At 37.8% G+C, this 22,069-nt stretch overlaps 1 protein-coding gene across 1 annotated transcript in view; it reads left to right on the top strand.

Moving 5' to 3' along the window:
- Hmcn1 (hemicentin 1) overlaps positions 1 to 19,430 on the top strand; it is a 492,592-nt gene extending 473,162 nt beyond the window's left edge. Inside the window, exons 101-106 of the mRNA XM_029559235.1 lie at positions 295 to 420; positions 2,185 to 2,313; positions 5,770 to 6,120; positions 9,943 to 10,062; positions 16,213 to 16,339; positions 18,021 to 19,430. Of these exons, the coding sequence (XP_029415095.1) occupies positions 295 to 420; positions 2,185 to 2,313; positions 5,770 to 6,120; positions 9,943 to 10,062; positions 16,213 to 16,339; positions 18,021 to 18,387 (1,220 nt within the window). The 3' untranslated portion in view covers positions 18,388 to 19,430. The remainder of the gene's footprint in view (positions 1 to 294; positions 421 to 2,184; positions 2,314 to 5,769; positions 6,121 to 9,942; positions 10,063 to 16,212; positions 16,340 to 18,020) is intronic.
- Positions 19,431 to 22,069: the final 2,639 nt, after the last annotated feature.

Genomic DNA, 22,069 nt, shown 5'->3' with positions numbered 1-22,069 from the left:
TCCTTAAAATCTAAAGGAATGTTTTCTCTGGAAAAGTGGAAGCAATCATATACTCAATTTATAATATCTTTGTTCTTTTATCAAGATGTGAACGAGTGTAGACAGAATGTGTGCAGACCAGATCAGCACTGTCGGAACACCCGTGGTGGCTACAAGTGCATTGATCTTTGTCCAAATGGAATGACCAAGGCTGAAAATGGAAGCTAAAATCCTTAAAATCTAAAGGAATGTTTTCTCTGGAAAAGTGGAAGCAATCATATACTCAATTTATAATATCTTTGTTCTTTTATCAAGATGTGAACGAGTGTAGACAGAATGTGTGCAGACCAGATCAGCACTGTCGGAACACCCGTGGTGGCTACAAGTGCATTGATCTTTGTCCAAATGGAATGACCAAGGCTGAAAATGGAAGCTGCATTGGTGAGTGTGAGTCTACTTTACCAAGAAAAGTCTTTTTATCACCAAGTCAAATTAGGCATCCATTTTAGAAACAAATGATAAGCCGGTGAGAGTCAGTTTAGCCAACAAGGAACTCTTTCTTCATTTACACTTTTAACTCTAGGCATGATTGAACTCTGTAGTTCACACCCTGGTGACATAAGGAAATGGAAAGCCGTCTGTGAGGCTTACCGACATTTGTGCTCCCATCAACTTCACATCTCTTTATAAAATTTAGTATCCATGTGAATTAATATTTCCTTCTCTCATTTCTAACGTCAAATTTAGCATTTCCATTTAGAACTTCACAACGAGGTTAAGAAAAACATATTTGTAGAGATTGATCTGAAATTCAAAATGTAAATTTTTAGAACTGAATAGTCTTTAATGTCAAATTAAGGAGGAAAATGAAATAAATTGTATTTTGCCTCCTTTGCTATTTCTGTATTTATTCTCTATCAGTCTATTGAGCTACCAGAGGTCAATAATTGAAATTCCGTGGGCATTGCACAACACGGGTGCACTTACACACATGCAAGCTATACATTCATACACATAAAATGCCAAACAGAGCCATCATATGTGAAAAGAATGACTGCCAAAGGTGTCATGGAAGTGATCGTATTTAAATACAGGTTTGAATGAACTATTAATTTGTAGAAATGGTAGAAAAGGGAAGTCAAGAAAGCCCTGTGCACAGAAGAAATAGCTGGACACAAGAAAAAAACTATTGAAAGTATTTTTCTTCTTGACAGCTTTCTGACTTGGACAGATCTCACAACCACAAAGAGATTTTAGTTCAAGTTTCTCATTGTAAAAGTACCAATTTTCCTTTAAAAAAGATTCTGAAATATTCTTTATAGTTACAGTATGGCTTGGATTCATTTAAACAATATATGGTAAGAGCTACAGGTATAGATGAAGGAATGCTGGCCACTTGTTGATAATTGAGGTACATGGAGAGTTAGTATACCTAAAAAATTATAGGAGCAGTATTGTACTAACATCTTTCAAAAGCTTTTTGGCTCCAACATTTTGGATATAGGTAAATACTTTCCTTCACTGAAGTAGCAACCAACTCAAAGAATCACAAATTGTCACATACAATTGAAAATATTTTAGGAAAGCTGATCCTATAATTAGGTCTAAGATAATTAGAAATGACATGAACTGAAAGATCAGAAGACTAAGAAGGTACATCAGAAGTCTGGTTCGGTGAGAATGGAGATGTATGGATATATGGTTTGGGTTGAAGGGTGCAGAAGGACCCAATCTTAGCAACTGGAAGGATAAGTTAAAAATTAATATGATCTAACCAGGGAGCCTTGGAAAACAGGAGTGCTATTGCCATCAATAAGGGAATGAGGATAAGACTTGGAATATGCTGGCTTTGACGTGCTGGTAAGACATGGAAGTGGAGGAGTCCAGCTAGCAGCTGGGGATGTGGACTGTAGAGCAGAAGCAGCACAGAACTCTGGCTCCAAATCTGCCTAAACACTGATCACTAGGATAAATGAGATGGCCAAGGAATAAAAAGAAGCAAAGCCAAAAGCAAAGATAAGAATAAAACTCCTCAGTGGGAAGCAAGGGGAAGAAAAGGGGCCAGTTAGTAAATGTCAGCGCTGAGATTTGAACCTACATTTTCTGACCCCTAGTTTGACATAATCTCAATGATATGGTGAAAGACACAACCTCTGGCAAATTGTAAAATGTGAATTTTAAGTATAATGACTTTGTGTTCTGTAGACATTGATGAATGCAAAGATGGCACCCATCAGTGCAGATATAACCAGCTATGTGAGAACACACGGGGCAGCTATCGGTGTGTGTGCCCAAGGGGCTATCGCTCTCAAGGACTTGGAAGACCTTGTATGGGTAAGTTAAAAACTCTTGCTGAGTAACAGAGCTCACCTTGCCAGACACTTAGGACCACACTCTCTCCTCCCATGCTCTCTTGCTACATGGAGAAGGTATACAAGTTGGTTTGAGTCAGTCATAACATAGTCTTGTTACTTTCACAGACTTCAGATTGAGTTCAGTTTATATTTTCATTTCAAGTGACACCATGTGCATTTCCTGGGTCCTTCCTATATAATACATATATCAAGGTGAGCGTCAAATCTAATTGCCTGACAGCTTGATTCTCAGGATTATTTCATACTCTGTCCCATGGCTTAAGTGTTTGCATAGACACGTTTACCTTTAGTATGAAATATATTTGCATATTGAATGAAAGCTTAAGCATAAGAGATTAAAACATGAACACGATCTAAATGAATAGGTAATTATATTGTCTACCATATTTAGTGTTCACTATGTGTCAATCACTGTAGAAGAATGTCTCATTCAGTTCTTCTAAATGCCTATGTGTTTCTATTTTAGTTATAATAGAATAGAAAGCAAATCAGATAATGGAAAGTATCTCTAAGAAGGCTCAGTGGGTAAGAATGCTTGCTGTGCGAGCCTGAAGATCTGAGTTTGAATCCCCAGCACCCGCATGAAAAAGCTGAGCATGGCCATGTTTGCCTGTAACCTCTGCATTGGGTAGCATAGGCAAATAGATCCTGGGAGCTAACTGCCCAGCCAGCCTAGCCAAAACCATGAGCTTCAGTGAGAGACTGCTTCAAGGCAAAGGGGAGAGTGGTAAGAGTGAGACGTGGGTTATCCTCCACTAGCCTCCACTTGAGCATATGCTCCGGCACACACACCACATACCCTCATACATACACACAAAAAGGTAAATACTTTCAAAATTAGTGTATACATAACCAAGAAACTTAATTATTATTCTTCCTCTGAATATTTAGGTGCAGTAAAAAAATTGTACAGACCTTAAATAACGGGCTTTTATGTGCTCACTTCAGGATCTCATGCTATACTTTGAAAATTAGCTGCCTTGCTTGTTTACTAAACATTTATGGCAAATTCTTCTGTAAAGCTTGATTAGTTCTATTTTTAGAGAGTCTCGAGCAAAGCAGTTTGCACAGAGCAAATGTTCAAGCCAGTACCGTTTCTAGAAACATTTTAATAGCAGAAATGTATATCATTTTGTTCTTCTACTTAGACTTTATAACTTACATTATGCAATATATAACTTTTATTTCAATCTTATAATTAATATCTTTATCATCATTGCTGAGATACAGGGTGGAAGGTTTATTTGTTCAGTAATTTTATCAACATTTAGATGACTAACATTGTACAGAGGAGTAAATGAAGAAAGCGAGATCAGTGCCTTAAGGAGTTTAAATGTTCATTTTAATTTTTGCTTTCTAGAATAACTTTTAAAGCAAAATTACTACTTTTAAGAATTTTTTGTTGTTTTTCTGCCACTTCAATCCATTATTAAATGGATTGAGGAATTTGGCTTTGATCATTGGTTTTCATGAGGTTTCCCAATTTACAAGAAGAGTTGCAAGTAAATATTCAATGTGTTGACATATAAGTAAAAATACATGAAATTATAGCTTTTATAAATTTTCAAAGGTATTATGAGGCTTTATTTAAGTAAAATGTGATTCTGTGTCTTTGTCTCTCAATATTGGGGAAGAGGGAAATGTGCTTGGCTCGACTATTAACTCAAACTTAATAATTAAAACAAATTTTTCAAGTCGTACTTCTGCCAATATCCACATCTGAAACTAGCAATTGTAGGGAGATCATATGTACTATTAAAGAGTATTATACTTGAATGCACACTAGAGATGTGATTCAGCAGAATTAAGAGTCTAATTAACATTTTAACTCTGGTTTCTTGGTATTTAAGAGCACAGTTCCCTATACAACATTTTTTTTTTTTTGATTTAGGTTTTTATTTTTACTGTTGGTGGCTCAACTTGACACATGCCATTAATACTCATTCCTTCATTAATTCTATAAGTACTTACTGAGCACCTAATTTGTGCTGGGTGATGTTCTAGGTTGTAGTATGACAATGCTAAACAGTGTATACCAGTTCTCTTTCATTGTGAAGTATACATCCATGAGGAGAAAGAAACTCCCAGAATAAACATGAGTACAATTTCAGAGACTGATAAACAATCTAAGAAAATCAAACAGGGCCAGGGAAAGAGTGAGCCAAGCCAGGGTGACTGCACTATGATCCCAGTCCCACTTAGAGCAGAATGAAGGGGAAGTCAGAGAAAGTGCTGAGGATACAGCCAGGGCAGAACTCCACAGGTAGGAGCACACTGACCGTGCTGAGAGACAGCCACAAGGCCTGGACTGTTGGAGCAGATTTGGGCAGAGGATAAAGAGGCCACAGCAAAGAGTTTGGATGTTCTTCTAACTGTGGAATGGGAAGATACATGAGAGGTGTGAAGTGACTTCCATTTGGGAGTGAACACTCTGGCTGCTATGTGGAGAGGAAATTATGAGGACCAAGATGGGTGTAGAAGGACAGGGCTCACTTACATAAAAAGAACAAGAAGAAGGTCCTTGTGTCTTTACAAAATCATATCTAAACATTCCAGAGTGTTTTCAACAGTGTCAATCAATTAGGAAAGCCAGAAATACATCTAATAGTCAAAAGAGAAAAAAAACAAAAGCTTTGAAAAAGTACATATAGCATTTTATTAGGAGATATATATTGAGACATTTAAACAACTGTAGCTTTGTGAAAATTATATTAATTTAGATCCCACATTTTTGTATCTTTACTCCCAAAGGTGGCATAAAATTTTTAATAATTTAGCATGTCTCTACCTAGTATAACTCAGAAAACTGAATGTAAGGTTTATAACATGTCCATGATGAAACCCATTGCTTTATATGATAGTCTAAAAAATGTATAAGGAAAGGCAAAAGGGGAACATTGTAGAATAAATAAAAGCATTCAGGGCAGAAAAATAATAAAAAAATTAAAAATGTATACAAAAAAATCTAAATGCCAGTCTTACACATTACATATGAAGAGATGTGCCAGGTTAGCCTAAACTAGTACAACGTCCAAGTTTGTTTTTGCTTTTAAGTCAAGGAGACAAGGCTGAACTGCTCCATTGGGTCTTGAGGCAGTAACGGTGAAGAGAAGCAGGCCGGATTCCCAGAACTCGTGCCTAGTTTTCTGAGCCACCTGCTGCAGCATGGATGTTTGAATAAAACGTGCACATATGAAAAGTGTAGGAAGAGACACAGAATATTTCAATATATTCAGAATTAAGTGATTAAAGCCCTCTCAAAGTTTTGCAGTGATTGAGGAGAAATTATTGTAGTTACATCTTTAGAGAGTAGCATGATGTCTTTGGTTTGTTCCACAGACTGATTGTTTATTCCTGTGTTTTGTGTGTATGTATGTTTGTTTTCTCTTTTTTATGTATCATGGCACACGAGCAGACATTAATGAATGTGAACAAGTGCCTAAACCTTGTGCATATCAATGCTCCAACACCCCTGGCAGCTTCAAGTGTATCTGTCCACCAGGACAACATTTATTAGGGGACGGGAAATCTTGCGCTGGATTGGAGAGACTGCCAAATTTTGGCACTCAGTACAGTAGCTATAACCTTGCGAGGTTGTCCCCTGTGAGAAACAACTATCAACCTCAACAGCATTACAGACAGTACTCACATCTCTACAGCGCCTACTCAGAGTATAGAAACAGCAGAGCATCTTTCTCCAGGACTAGAAGGACTATTAGGAAAACTTGCCCTGAAGGCTCTGAGGCAAAGCATGACACATGTGTAGGTAAATGTCAACCATATTACATTTCCTTTCTGTGGGCTCACTTCCTGTTTGGCATCTAACCATGTGTATAGCACCTGTTTTTGGTGCGCCGCAGTACATCTGATCTCAAGTCTGGAATGACTCAGAGTTTCAAGGCATTTATTCTGGCACCTAAGACGATTGCAAACTTTATCTAAATAAATGATGTATTTGCATGTGTGCATTCTAATAATGTATTGTGCTATGTTTCTTTTTTATCACTCTTGAAAGTGTTACTAAATTATATCCTATATAAATTTCAGTGTCATCCAGAATGTGATTTTTAAGGCAGATACTTATGTCACATAATGTAATACAATCAGACCATAGCTATGTTTGATGCAAAAGTGGGGGGTGGGGTAAAGTGAGCACTTTAGCTACTCAGTCAGCTGTTCTATATAACAATCAGCATTGGCTGTTATCCCTGTACATGACATGGAATTTCTCAGACTATTTTATGTATGTTTGTCAATGAAAAGATTATGTGACCCAGAGCAAGCTGCTCCCATAGCTCTGAAATGCACGTACTCTGTATCTTTATCTAAGCTCACAGGTCTATAATGTAATTTACAAAATGACCTGTAATTTCCCACAGAAGAATTAAGGCCCTATTTCCAGTGAAGTTGTAAACATTACCATCTGTTATTCATTTAACTCAATTTTGTGAGTATCTACAGTTTGCATGGGATTGAGCTGGGCGGCGAGAAGAATTAGTAAACAGAAATTAGCCTTGCTATTTGTTAGATGTCAGGAGAGAACAAGAAGAGCGAGGAGGAGAAAAAAAGTGCTATTTAAATTCAGAGACCATTAGGCCAGCATCACAGTCTCTTAAGTGGCCTACATTTTATTTTCAGCTACATATGTTTTCTGTTTTGCTTAAAGTATTTTGAGGTTTTCTTCTCTGGCTTGACTTGTTTTCTCATTTCTTTACTCTTTTCCATTGCATCCTTATCTCATCTGACACTTGTTTTAGTTTTCTATTGCTGTGATAAAACTGACTAAAGCCAACTAGGAAGGAAAGGGTTTCTTTTCTCTTACATCTCCCGGGTCACAGTTCATCAAAGGAAGCCAAAGCAGGGACTCAGGGCAGGAGCCTGGAGCAGGAGCTGAAACATAGACCATGGCACAATGCTGCTTACTGGCTTGCTCTTAGCTCTGCTCAGTCTGCTTTCTTATACAATACAGACCCACCTGCCCAGGGGTGGGACTGCCTACAGTGGGGTGGGCCCTCTCACATCAGTCAACAATCAAGAAAATGCCCCACATACATGGCCACAGGCCATTCCAATGGAGGAAACTCCTAAATTGAGGTTCCCTCTATCCAGGTGTGTCAAGTTGACAGCTAAAGCTGTCTGGCACGGCTCTCTGTGGTCAACCTTAGGTGAACCCAGCTTCTCTGACACTCTTCCTTGGTCAGCCTTAGGATAGCTTCTCTATCTCTTTGGCTCAAACTCTCCAGTCCTCTGAAAACTCAAGCTTTACACTTTGTTATTGTGTTCACATCTTTCCAGTGCTTTTCTTTCTAGTTATCCTGATGTTCCTGAAGTTTACTACTGTAGATATGTAAACTTCATTTCGTGATGAGCTTCCCAGAACTGTGGACAGTGTCAATAGTTTATGCTTCAAACATTAATGCATTTATTAACGATGCCATACATTTTCCCAGTACAGACAAACACTACATAATTATGACTTCTCTGCACTGCAAGCCATCCTGCGTGTTGGCACCTTTTCATGCCAACAATCTCAATAGTCAAAACTTTTCATTATTCTTCTATTGACATTTTGCCTTTCAAGTTTCTTCCAAAAGTTATTCTTCCTGGTGGGTTTGTTACCATTCCACTTCAGTCTCCATTTTGGACAGATCTTTTTCCCGTTCCGCTTTTGTTCTGTTCCCTTAAGATCTTTGCTAAAGCTTACATTATAAGTGAACTAACCCCGTACACCCGCACAGTGCACCATATAGCTGCTATCATTTAACACCTGAAGATGCAAGATAGTTTTTAGAAAGTTTCTCTGATTAACAACTTGGTTCTCTCTTTTTCATCATTGCCTGTAGCTGCAGTTTCATCAAAGTAGAACCAAATAAATGTTTTCTGTCTTGATGTTTATAGTGCACCAACACTAAGGTACATCAAAATTGTTTTCCTTAGATAGCCATCCATTGTTTGAGACAGGTACTGTTTCAAAGTGAGGATCAAACCTATAAAATGAAAACTAAACTTTCCTAACTCACAATTTTCTGAATAGTTCCATTTATTTGGGAGGCAATGAGTATGTTTAGACATTGCTTAAAATATGGTGAGTATTTTATTGGCACTATAAAGAAATTTACACTAAGACTGCAGACAGCTCTGGAATTATCTAACAAGAGCAACTTAAAATAAACACCAACTGCTTTTAATTAACCATCTGGGATAGACAAGTTACAAAAGACTTAAATTAACTCTGTGGAATCTTGTTAGATTTGGGCTAAAATTTAGCTTTTAAGGAATTGATCCCAAGGTATCACAAGAATAATGACTGCTGCTTCATTTCAGAGTGCAGAGCTCATACTTGAAGCCACTTTAAAATTCCTGTGATGAGAAGCTTCATGTGGACTACATGGAGTTCAACATAATTTGAGTTTCTGTTCTTGTTGTTTTAGATTAAAACAGATATTTAAATATAAAAAGCAAAACTAATTCAGATAAGTATGTAATGAATTTTTTGGTTAGCCAAAATGACACATAAACATTGGAAATTAATATTTACTATCTTTAACAGATTTTGATCATTAACAATTATATTTTCAGCATGTGCAAAACACACAAGAACAGATCCATTTGCTCTAAGTCGTCTTCCAGACTTTCTCTTTTCTTTATCCCTGCCCTTCCTCATACCTGTTCCCTTCACATGTCATAGTCTCCAGTGTTAGTCTGTGCCCAAGGACCTCAAAACAAGTTTCAATTGGGCTATAAAAACAAATCTCAATTTTTAATTATCATCTACTCTTACTTTCCTTTTACTTATTGTTCTGGGGGACTTTGCTTAATAACATCAAATAGGCCCTTTGTGGTTCATGAAGTGTCTTGCCACATATTGCAGTGTATGAATCCTCAAACAAACCTGTGAAGCAGAATAGATAGTCATGCTGTTCCCTTTTGGCAAAAGAATCAGCTGAGATCTTCTGAGGTTAAGTGGCACCAGATTCAGCACAGCTGTAAAAAAGCAGTTGCCACTAGTGCTCTGACATTGAATGATGAGTTTGATAAATATTTCAATTGCAAAATAAAACCATTTCTATCTGATAGTGTTTGTGTATGGGAAAGCTATGCTTGATATTGTAGGAAGGTTATGCAAGGAAAGAAACATTTAAAGTTTAGAAAAATAGAAACAGATACTCCTTTGTCCATTTAATCTCAAAAGAAACTTTCAGGTAAATTCTACCATTCTGGTGAGAGTTTACTTCTTCATGGTTTAGGATCTTATACAAATCTGTTGCCCCTGTCCTTTCAGTCTAATTATTTAACAAACAGAAGAGTTGACCAAGTCGGGGCTTCTGCCCATATATGCAGAATGTAAAAATTATAGAGGGATGTTCATTGTTTATAACATAATATTCTATGTATTGTAATGTGGTTAATATTTTATATCATTAAAAACAGACCTTGATATAAAACAGCTGTGAGCACTTTTATGACCACAGATGTAAAATCACCAACAAATGTTTCTATTGCACAGCACCCATTTGCTTTGGTGGGCTCTGCCGTAGCTTCTGCTCGTCTTGGGCATGATTATACACTCTGCTTTCTTTCCGAACAGATATTGATGAATGTCAAAACAGAGGCACCTGCCAGCACGAGTGTAAAAACACCATTGGAAGCTACCAGTGTGTGTGCCCACCCGGTTATCAGCTCATGCTCAATGGCAAAACATGCCAAGGTGAGAAGACGCTGGAATGTTCATTTCTGTGAGCTGACATAAAGCGGGAAATAGAAGACATTTTGTAAATGATTATTCCTCTGCTTTCTTCCCCTCCTTTCCCATTCCCATTTGTCAGACTTGGGTTTAAACGTTACTTTTGCAGATAAGAAAAGCAAAAGGCAGCTCAGTGAAGGAAAATAGTTAAGACATAGATTTGGTATAGTCTTACTTGAGGAATCATTAACCCAGTTCATGTTACAGATTTTTTCAAACTTGATGGGAACATATCTTTTCAAACTGTTTTCACCATTTTCTAAGGTGAAAGGGAAATGAAAAGAGTACTTAATATATTGACTGTTGTATGAGGGGCAACTTTATGCATTTATCTCATTAGATTTATCTTTAGAGTGATCAATGACGAAACAATGATAATCTGTTTACTCTGAGCCTACAAATGGTATCTAACGATTATATGTTAGTTGTGTTGAAAGGCAAAGGGTGAAAATAAATGACTCAGAGACAAAAATAAACAAAATACTGCCTTATAGGTCTCGTAGTGAAGCTGAGGGCAAACAGTGAAAACGGAAAGAAAAAACCCATTTCAAGAATTCCCATTTAAATTTTTTTATTAATTTATTATTATCATCATTATTAATATGTATATGTGAGAGAGAGGTGGTGAGGAGGCACAGACTAGGGTGCACATGTAAAGTCAAAGGACGATTTTGTGGAGTCTGTCCTTTATGTGCATTCTGGGGATGGAGCTCAGTAGTCAGTCTCATCAAGCTGCAAGTGCTGTACCTGCCCAAGTATCTCACCAACCCAAGAGTTTCCTTTTCCAGCCTGACAAAAACATAAAAAGAGAATGATACTTTAGTGGGGTATAGTATATTGCAACGTACCCTTGGATTAAAATGAAATAAGAGTTTATTAACCTTTTAATCTCTCTAAGAATCCCCCTCAATTTTATAAACAAAAATCTAAGCATGATATATGCTTCTGAATTTTATTATTTTCTGTCATATACAAGTTACATCATTTTGTGAAATATACCAGTAATACCTTTAAGAGACTACTATATCAGTAACAAATTGTGATTGAATTTCCCTTTTTCAACTTCACAAAAGACTTGCTAGGAATGTAGTTTATGGAAGATGTGCCTTGGGTCCCAGACCCAAGGAGGATGGTTTACCTCACTTACCAAGATCCACCCATTCCCTATTCTTCATACTCCCTAAGAGTCCCTGCTACATTGTTGGAGTTGAGAAGGAACCTGAACTCAGTAAGCCCTTGCTCTCACCCATCAGTCACTGAACATTATTAAGAATATGCCCTACACTGAATAGTTTACTGATATTTATGCCACAATAACATATTTATATTCTCTTGTTTTTCCAAAGCAATTATTATGTCACTTGAATCAACAATTTAGATATGATTTCCACTCATTATATGGCAATGAAACTACTTCTTAGAGTGACTGTGTGAACCTTATACTCCTGAGCAGCCAGGACCAAAGGTAGCATCAGCTCAGATTCCATACTCTCCGATGGCCTTTTATCTTCCTGATGGTGCTGTGAATGCCATGGGCAGCACACCACAGAACAGGTGTGGGGAGTACTGGCTCTCCATGTTTCAGAACCTGTCTCAGTTCTTTAGCCCAAATAGCATTCTAAAAGAGGAAGCCAAACTATGCCAAAAACTACAACTACCGCCAGCCTTCCCATATTGTACCACAGCCCAAAGAACAACACTGCAGAGAGCAAAGTATTTGCAGTTACCAACAAAACCACAGAATCCCTTAGCCACATTTAAAGGGTTACATTATACACTCATTAGAGAGATTTTTCTTCTTTTCTAAATTTTGCCAGTTTTTTTTAATTGCCTTTGTCACTCATTTAGCTCAAAATGTTTTAAAGTTTTCATGTGTGCTACAGAGTGGAAAATACTGTGAACAAATCAGAAACAGGTGTCACTGAAATGATTGCAATTTAAATGGGTTACATATTTTTGCGGTTTTAAAAAGACATGAGAGAAAACATTTTTGCCTTTTAAATCAGTCTTTAAAGAACAACATGGAGTCTCTTTATAGCTTTGGAAAGTGTTTGAGGCATTTATGAGGAGCATGAGACTTTTCCATTTGTATATATTTTTTTTAAACTTTCTACATTAGTGACAGAAGTGTCCATGAGAACTGGAAAATTCCAGTGAACAGTACAGCAGGGACCCAAGACAGAGACTTCCGTCAAAAGTGGAAGCCATCAGGCCACAAAGTGAAAGACAGAATACATAAAGCATGAACAATCTAGACTTCCCTGAGGAGCAAGAAGCTGAAAGGTCCTTAGCCTCATTTTATGTAGCACAAATCAAGACTGAAAATTTTAAATATTATATTGACATTGCATTTGAAATGAGTGCTCTATCCATGTTTTCCAAAAAGTTATCCATAATGTTTATCAGGAATCAAAATTACTTATACTTTCTATAAGACAGAGTATTTCAAGCATATTTATCCTTAATTTTTAAAGTATCCAGAAGCACTTGCTTAAGTGCATTCATATTTTCTAATGCCGTTGATATAAAATTTCTCTAGCTTATTTTGCAATTCTTTTTTGTAGTGGTCATATTTATAAGGTGCCTGTACTTAAATTTCTCCCATAATATTTTTATAATGCTGAATAAAACCAGATATCATCATTTTGTCTGTTGTAGAAGACACGAATATTCTCTCCTCCCCTTGTCCCATCTCTCTCTGAGACAGGGTCTCTGTAGCCCTAGCTGGCCTACAACTCTCTATACAGACCAGGATGGCCTTGAACTCACAGAGATCCTGCTGCCTCTGCCTCCCTAGTGCTGGGATTAAAGGCGTGTGCTACCACACCTGGCCTTATATCTCTTTCTGTTTGTCCTTTTGTTTTGTCTTCCTTTTTTAATAACAGTTAGTAGAATGACTTAGAAGAGAGAATTCCCACAGGAACTTAATCCTAGAGTAAACTTGAGATGATCCTCCTTAATCCTGAGAAGATAGTCATAGGCCAAATATAAAGGAGAAGCAGCTGTCTAGCAATATAATACTCATAAAAAATCTTTATTATGGACTAAAGACATACAGGTTTTTTGTTTGTTTGTTTTTATCTTAATTTTTTTAAACTTTTACAAAAACTTTATTGAGAATTTCATACGTGTATATAAGGTGTTTTGATCAAATCTATGCCCACTCCCTCCCCTCCAACATTCCCCCCTCTGAAGAGGTAACCTTAAAATCTTTTAAGGATTAGATACAAGCTCCCAAGTACTTTTGACAGTTTTGGCCTTTGGAACAGAATATGTTGCTAACAGTTTTTTCAAAAGCTGGAGCACAGTCCTTAAGGCCAATAAACATTTCCCACATTTGCTGGAAGCAACTAAAGGCCTTAGTGCAGTGCAAACATTTACAAGGTGGCATTAGCATTTGAGTGTTAAGACTGAATGCCCAATAGAAAAAAAAAAAATAGTGGTTCTTCTGTTTAGAAAATAATTCAGTGGGCTTTCTTTTTTGTCCCTTTATTTTTTGTGTTCAAAATAATTGGTTTCCTTCTGATATTCTCATGCACACGCTTCACTTCTGCCCCTCCCCCATTGCCTGCCCCACCTCTCTTCCCTTCCTCTCATTGAACCCCCCCCAATAGTTCCCCTTCTGCTTGCATGTCACATGCATGTATTTATTTAAATAACAGGTTCAGGGCTAGAAAGATGGCTCAGTGGTTAAGAGCACTGACTGAAAAAAAAAGAATTTCTTTCCCATATTCCTCAAGGGCTTTTTATTTCATTTCGGAGACGATCTCAATTTGTGAAAGAGATAAAGCACTTATGTCAGAAAAAATCATAATTTGAAATTGGCCCGCCAAGATAATGGGCAAAACTGTGCTGAAATAAAAAAAAAATACCTGTATCACACTGGGATTTGTTTCTGTAAGAAAACTAGTCCTAACATAAAACTAGGAGCAGAAAATACCTGATCTGATCATTGTCAGCACAGTGCAAATACCTGAAGAGTCAATTCAGTGATGTACTGCCTGTTTTTCTAGACATGATTTCACTTTAGGTAACTGTTATTAAATGTAAGCTAAATAACTGCTTTGAAAACAATATATTTGGAATAAATCTAAAATGCTCATTTAAATACAGGCATGCAAATGGCAAATAGCTCAAACAAAATATGACATTTGTTGTACATGATTAACACAGTGTCTCTTGGAATCCTTTCTGTCCTTTCTCATTCTTTCTAGCACTATTCCAGTTGTTTGTTCCCAAAAGTACTTCACAGTTTTAACTCAAGTCCAGTGTGAATGTCATGATGCAGTTTATCGTCAGCTACTGTATGAAATGGAAGAACAGTTACACCAGCCAGTTGCTCGGCACCAATTCCATGATAGGCCTGGGTTTAGCTTTCGGAGTTTACCTCTTGGGAAACCTGATTTTGGTCATTTGATTGTCATTGCTCCTTCCTGTCACCTTGGAAGGAGGGCTGCTGTACACACCTCTACGCAGACAGGGGACTCAGGCTTTGAAAACCAACTGTAAACCTCTCTTACTCAATTTCTAAAGAACTTCCAAGCCTCAAGCTTCTTAAGGTTAAATAGTCACAAAGGGTATGAGTTCTGTCATTATTTAATATGTACATGTATTAAATATGTTTTCATCAAAAGTTTGGAGTTTCGGGTTTAATTCCCTTTAACTAATGAAGAATGGCCACTATATAATTTAAAATAATTTCAAACCTATGCTCATTGTCAGGCCAGTCAGACTGATTGCCAGAAAGTCTACAGCTGTTTTCTGCTCCGGTGAAAGTGTTAGGAGGTATTCCCATGACAAGCAACTCGCTTTCAAATCTAATTTCAAATAGCTAACATTGTGGGTTTGTTGCCATGATTTAAAAAAAAAGTTTTTCTCCATCAATATGTGGCACTGATATGTAACATGCTCACATTTCCTTTTTGCCCTGAGATTTTGCAGCCTTCCTTTTGAAAGGAAGAAGGTTGTGAAAGGAAACCTGGCCACAGGAAGTTCTCTGGTAGATTGCTTTGGAGAAGGTGAACTTGTGTAAAATGACGATGTGGAAACTGATTCCTTTTGCCTGCTTTCATTCTGTAGAAAGCCTTCACGTACTGCCAAAATCCCAGTTTGAAGGAAAAAATGAATTGGATGTGTGCTCACTCATAAGTATCTTTCTCTTTCGCTCCCCCCTCCTCTCCCCTCCTCTCTGTCTTCCTCGCTCCTTTCCTTTTTCCCTCCTTCACTTCCTTTCCTTCCTTTCTCTCTCTCTCTCTCTCTCTCTCTCTCTCTCTCTCTCTCTCACACACACACACACACACGCGCACACACACACACGCGCACACACACTTTCATCCACAAGTCCTGTAATGCTCAAATCCGAACCTGAAATTAAGAATTATAGTACAAGTTTTCTATTAATGTTTCTTAACTCTAATGACTTCAGTATGTGTACTTAATAATTGTGTAGGAAACAACAAAATACATGTTTTACATGCCCAAAGAAAAGTGTCCCATGCCACGCTGCTGATGGTCTCTGTAGTCAAAGTGGCTGGACTCTGCTCCATTTGATGAAATTTGGACTGTAATTTGGGGGCCATTCATTTTCACTTTGTCTCTCTCCTCAATATTTGACTGACCTGTCTCCCCTGAATTTACAGCATGGCTTTTAATTTTACTGCCCTCTTTCCCTCTTCACAATTTGAATTTATAACACAAAGATCACTAGTGGTAAAAAGATTCTTCACTTTACATAATATTCACAAGTGTCCTTTAACGTTTTAGCTTACTCATAGTGCACTTAAAATATTATTTGCTTGATAAACTCATATGCACTCTATTTCCAAGTAAGAGATGCTAGAGAACTCTTCACAGCTCCCTTTTCAATTCATACCTCTTATTTTTCTTATGACCTTTAAGTAAAAGTATATTAAGGAAGCATATGTCCTCGAAGCAACCTGGGAGATAAATACACCAAGGTTCATTCTCCCCATTGTGTGACTGAAGCCTGGGCAGGGCAAGTTCATGCAGGGGAGAGATGAGGACTACCTCCATATCCCAGCCAAATACCAGTGTCTGGTACCGATAGCCTTTACTGACCCCCCACTCATGATGCTGGTGTTCTGTGGTCCCTAGATGTAGATGAGTGTCTGGAACAGAACGTACGCTGTGGGCCAAATCGCATGTGCTTCAACATGAGAGGGAGCTACCAGTGCATCGACACGCCTTGTCCACCCAATTACCAACGGGATCCTGTTTTGGGGTATGTTTCACCTTCTCACCCCAAACATACTTCTAAAAGCCTTCATCTGTTTCCTTCACCAATGGAAATCTTGTCAACAATCATATTTAACTCATAGGAAGCCAGTCACCTCCGGGCTGAGGGTGTGTGAATCAGCAAGAGATGAGCTCATTAGGCAGCAACCAGGACATGCCAAACTGTCACTGTGGCTGCCACTGGCTTCCTGGAGCAGGCTCCCCATCATGTTGCCACCATGGAGCATCTGGCTCTCTACCTTAGCAGCAAACATTTTATGGGGTGACAGAGCCTGCCTTTCTTTCTTTGAAATTTTTCCATTTCCACTTGTACTGCCCTGGATGGTAAGTGCTGTCAGCAGGTAGCGCAGTCCAAGAAGTGCCCTCTCTGTTGCTACGATGACTCACCATTATGCAAGATAAAGAAGAGGAACAAGGGTGTATCAGTAGTCTGCCCATTGGTGGTATGTTTACATTTCCTGATGTCTGCCTTCTGGATTCTGAATAAACTATTCATCTTTTTTCCCCGTACTTTTACAGAAGTGGTACACCCTGTCCAAGTACCAAAAGGACGGGATGCTTAAAAACAAGTGATAATGCCCATCTTGGATAGTCTCTGCTCAGACCAAATGCTCACTAGAGCTCATACTTTGTTTCCCCTTTGTAATGCCTCTCAAGTTACTGTAGCATGGTGAAGTGTGGATTGCCCAGAACCCAACAAAACTTGGTTTGTTATTGATTTCATAGGAATGGAAAAAGGAAGAAGAAAAAAATTAAATATAGAGAGAATTATAAAGTGTCTAAAATACTATGACTGAAGAGACTGTATCTTCATACTGTGGTCCCTATGTAGGGTGTTTTCCCTCCCAATTTCTACAAAACAATTTAAATGTCACCATGACTTGATGTGGGCTTTCAAGGGGAAAATATATTTTTAATGTGAAATAATGTGAAAGACAGTTACAAAAGGAAATCATTGCCCACACCTGCCAGAAATCTATCTGACCCTGAATTATCCTTAGAAAGTAAAGCAAATAACAATATATCCTGCTTCAGCTTTCAGCCCATGTTAAGCTAGATGCTAGAATGTAGCTTGCATTCTTTCCTTTAGGTGCTTGTTTCTGATATATGCACATATGCTTATATATACAGAACTGACATTTCATTTTAAGAAAAGTGTTCTTGGAGCTATGGTGGGACTGTGGTAGAGCCTGTACTAAGTGTGCCCAGGGCCCAGGTCTAATCACAGTGCTCCCCCAGAAAAGAAATAAAGTATTCTTGCTTACCTCAAGGGCTCCAATACTTCTGGGTTTTTATTTTTGTTTCTGTTTTTGTTTTTGTGACAAACTCTGACTGGTCTGGAACTTACTACATAGACCAAACTGGCCTTGAACTCACAGAATCTTCTGCCTCTGCCTCCCAAGTTCTGGAATTAAAAGTGTATGTCACCATACCTAACATTTTATGATTTTAATGGAACAGGAAGATTGATACTTGACTGTAGACCAGCATTTTCTTTTATTCATTCGGCATCTCGTTTTTAGTGACATAGAACATGTGAATTTTGTAGGTGAACAGCTTAAGAATGTAATACCTAAGAGTTGCCATGGTTTATGATCACCCACATAGTGTCTTCTCCTGTTCCAAGGTGTATAACCATGTGTATTTCATATGTCTGTTGTCCTTAGGTTCTGCCTCAAGAACTGTCCGCCCAATGATTTGGAATGTGCCTTGAGCCCATACGCTTTGGAATATAAACTTGTCTCCCTCCCATTTGGAATAACTGCCAATCAAGATTTAATCCGGCTGGTTGCATACACACAGGATGGAGTGATGCATCCCAGGACAACTTTCCTCATGGTAGATGAGGAACAGGCTGTTCCTTTTGCCTTAAGGGATGAAAACTTGAAAGGAGTGGTGTATACTACCCGTTCACTACGAGAGCCAGAGACTTACCGCATGAAGGTCCGAGCCTTATCCTACAGTGCCAATGGGACCATTGAGTATCAGACCACATTCATAGTCTACATAGCTGTCTCTGCCTATCCATACTAGGAAGTGCTCCAGAGCCTAGTCCACTGCATTAATCATGGCAATCAAGGACCCCTACAGGTTACAATCTCTTGAAGAGTTGCCATCTTGGCAACTTAAAAATGGTGCTGTACTCTGTTGTGTGTGTGTTCCTTGGTACTGCTGAAGTATTTGTATGATCCCACTATGGTTGTTTCTTGTATTAGGTCTTGAAGAGGCCTTTGTTATTTCCTTTATTTATTACACTGGAGCAGTTACTTCCCAAAGATTATTCTGGTCATCTAACAGTACATATTAGTGAGTTTTTATAGTAGCATAGTAGCTAAGATCATTTCCTTGAAAACAATGTAAAACAAAAACAACTAATACAGATAGATTTTTGGACACTTGACTATTTTTAGAATAATAAAAGAAGTTGCTATGTGTATTCATAAAAACTTATGGCATAATGATTTTAAAGTATTGATATAATAAGACATATAAATTTACTTTCATTTTAAGGTTAAAAAAAAGAAACACCACTATTTTAGAAATATAGTACAGCTACTAGAAAGGTTGTTTGATTCCCAAATGGTGCTTACCTTGACTAAAAAATTAATAATAAAATAAACATTCAAAACAAAGTACTATTTCCAGTGATTTTGTGAAATTGTCTAAACCTGTTACAATGCTAGTGAAAAGTTACTTTCTTCTCAGATCATTGTCCATGGCATAGAACTTTGATATTTTAATATAATCACTCATTCACTCAGCTCTGTAACTATTACATTCCTGTTTTAAATTTTTTTCTGCCAAGTAAAACAACTTTAAGGTATACCAATAGGACAGAGTTCTTGATTTTTAATCTTATACGGTCAAATTAACATGTTAAACGTCTATACACTGTACATGGTAGTAACCGACTCTGTAAGCAATTGTCAAGATGTATTCTATTTTTATGAATTGTATATATATTACCTTAGCATGTATTTTCTATATAATATCTTGATGGACTCTTTTATAAAATTATTTTATAAAAAATGTTACAGTAAAATTAGTCTAAATAAAAATTTCTCATCCTTCTTAAGTTTTTTAAGAACCTAAAATGTGTTTCCTTACAGCTTGTTTTCTGTTGTTGTGGTTAATACTTTGACAAAAACAACTTAAGGGAGAAAGAGCTTATTCTGGCTCACAGCTCTGGAAGGACAGAGTCCATCATAGCAGGGGAGACCCGGCCACAGTGGGGAGGGCATGATGGTAGGAGCAGGAAGCAGGCTGATGACATTGCATCTGCACTCAAGAAGCAGAGAGAGAACAAGTGGGCCAGGCTATAAAACCTCAAAGCCCACCACTAGTGACTTCCTCCAGCAAGGCTCCACCTCCTTAAGGTTCCATAGCCTTCCCAAATAGCCACAAGCTGGGGGGCAAGTGTTTAAACACATGAGACTATGGGAACATTTCCTATTCAAACCACAATACAGCTATAACAGGTACTGAAGTTTTAGTCATGTACGTAAATACGTACACATCACAACAGCTCGAAATACATGGTATTGTTATTATTCACGTTTTAGAGGACTCTCAGACACAGAAAACTTGTGTGACTTGCTCAAGACACTTCATCTAGCTAGCAGAGCAGCATCCTTTCTGTTTTATGACTCCAGGTGAAATAGTCTCTGCTACTTCACACTCCTCATCCATCTGTACAGTCTTCTTATAGTTCATCTCAAGCGACTTCAACTCCCACGTGTGACAGTTGTCAGACTAGTGGAAGCCAAAACATGGCTTGTGACTAAAGGATTCCATTCCTAATATTCCATTATTCAAAGAAATGTAGAGGGCTGAGGCCGTAACTCACGTGAGATGTTCTAGATTCGATCTCAGCACCACAAAGAAAAAGAAAGCTCTAGAAATTTCAACCAACACCTGACAGTCAGACAGATGACTATCTGAAAGAGGATTTAGAAAACTAGTCCAATAAAGATATTTTGAGTCAAAAGTTTTTCCTAATCAGATATGTTTAAGAAACACTGCATATACAATATGCCCTCCTGTAAAAGACTGTGCACAAAGACATTTCAAGGATCTTAGAAATCCACATGATTAGAAGAAGCATTTCATCACAGCTTTAACATATTCAATAACAATTTCCAGAACAAGGATACATCTCTTTCAAAAGTAGCTGTAAATTTTTAGGTTCACAGTTGAATTAATACAGTTATACAATATTCAACTCAGTATAAACCCTGTAACACATCAAATTGAATGTTTTTAACCTTTAAAAAAGATCTCCATTTCCAAAGGTATAATTTGTCCAAGCCTACATTTTCCAAGTGTTTAACCACAAATTTTCTGTGTTCCTAAAATACTGTGATACCTCACTGAGCACTTAAAGAAATGCACTGAACATGAACTGAGACATCTTTACTCCTTAAATATAGGAAAAGAGGCTTCATAATCTGCAAGGTGAACAACTGAAGCCACTGACCCTATCGATCTTCTTTCTACAATTAAATCATCTGAACTTTACATTCCATCTGCGCAACACTCTGCAAGCATACAGACTGACAGGGCCATGACCAGACATGAGCTTTTACACCATGATTAGTAGAAATAGACTTCTGTTTGCTACACTATCTGACTAGAAATTCCTGCAAGGCCAGAAGATCCAGCCAAAATTTCAACTTTAACCAAATGCTTTTGACAAAGTTTTCTTGAGATTTCTCATAAACAGTGCCATCATTGAGCAGAATTGAGTGATGATATTGAGCCCTGCTGTTCCATAGAATAACAGGGTTGAGTGACGAAGTCCATCTGCAGGGCATCTAGTGGAGCTGCGAGGAGCAAGCGCCCTACTTGTTTGCTGCCACTGCAGGTTTCTGAGCTGGTAGATTCCACAAATACAGGCGGAAGAGTGAACCAGGAAAAGGAAAGTGTTCTAAGGAAGGAAACCAAAAGGGCAGATGATAAATTAATAATATTGAGCTCAAATACACACAGCCTCTGACATTTCATATGGCATCTCTCTATGAGAGAACTAGGTAATTAATCTGATGGTAACAACAGAATAAGTATGATTGACTCTGGAGGTTACCAGTTTATTTCTATAAAAAGCCAGATAGTACATATTTTAGTCTCTTTGGGCCATATGACCACTGTTGCCACTTTCAGGCTCTGTTGTTCAATATGAAAACAGCCATCACCACAGAAATACATGTTCTGGTAACATTTATTTACAGAATCTGGATAGACTTTGCTTACAGGCCACAGTTCACTTCTATTCTGCAGAAAAGATGCAGTATTTTTTTCTCATGTACAACAGATCAAGAGAAGCTAAGAGCCCAGAAAAGAGGTAATGAACAGTTGAATAACAGAATGCTTCCCTCTCTACGAGCACTCCATCACTAGGAATCGCTTTCATTTTGTGTTAATCCAGAGAGCAGACTTAGCTATTAGAGCAGCAGCATGTTCAAGCCCAGTTCTACTTCGCAAACACATACATGTGCACAGAAACTTGCTTTTTAGGGTGGGTTAAGAACACACTGGCTGGGACTTGCTGTTTTGCATTGCAATCCAGCAGCATGAGCCAGGTAAATAAATATATATGCTATTTCCAAGATACACACTCATTTGCCAAAATTGATACTTGACATTTTCACTTCTCTCTCACACACAGCTAAACAACTTGTTCATCCAACATGATGTTGACCCATCCAGCACTCAGAAG

The sequence above is a fragment of the Nannospalax galili genome, unplaced genomic scaffold (genome assembly GCF_000622305.1).
Source record: "Nannospalax galili isolate Female #2095 unplaced genomic scaffold, S.galili_v1.0 scaffold227, whole genome shotgun sequence".
Classification (NCBI taxonomy): Eukaryota; Metazoa; Chordata; class Mammalia; order Rodentia; family Spalacidae; genus Nannospalax; species Nannospalax galili.
This window is presented reverse-complemented; position numbering and strand designations above follow the sequence as displayed.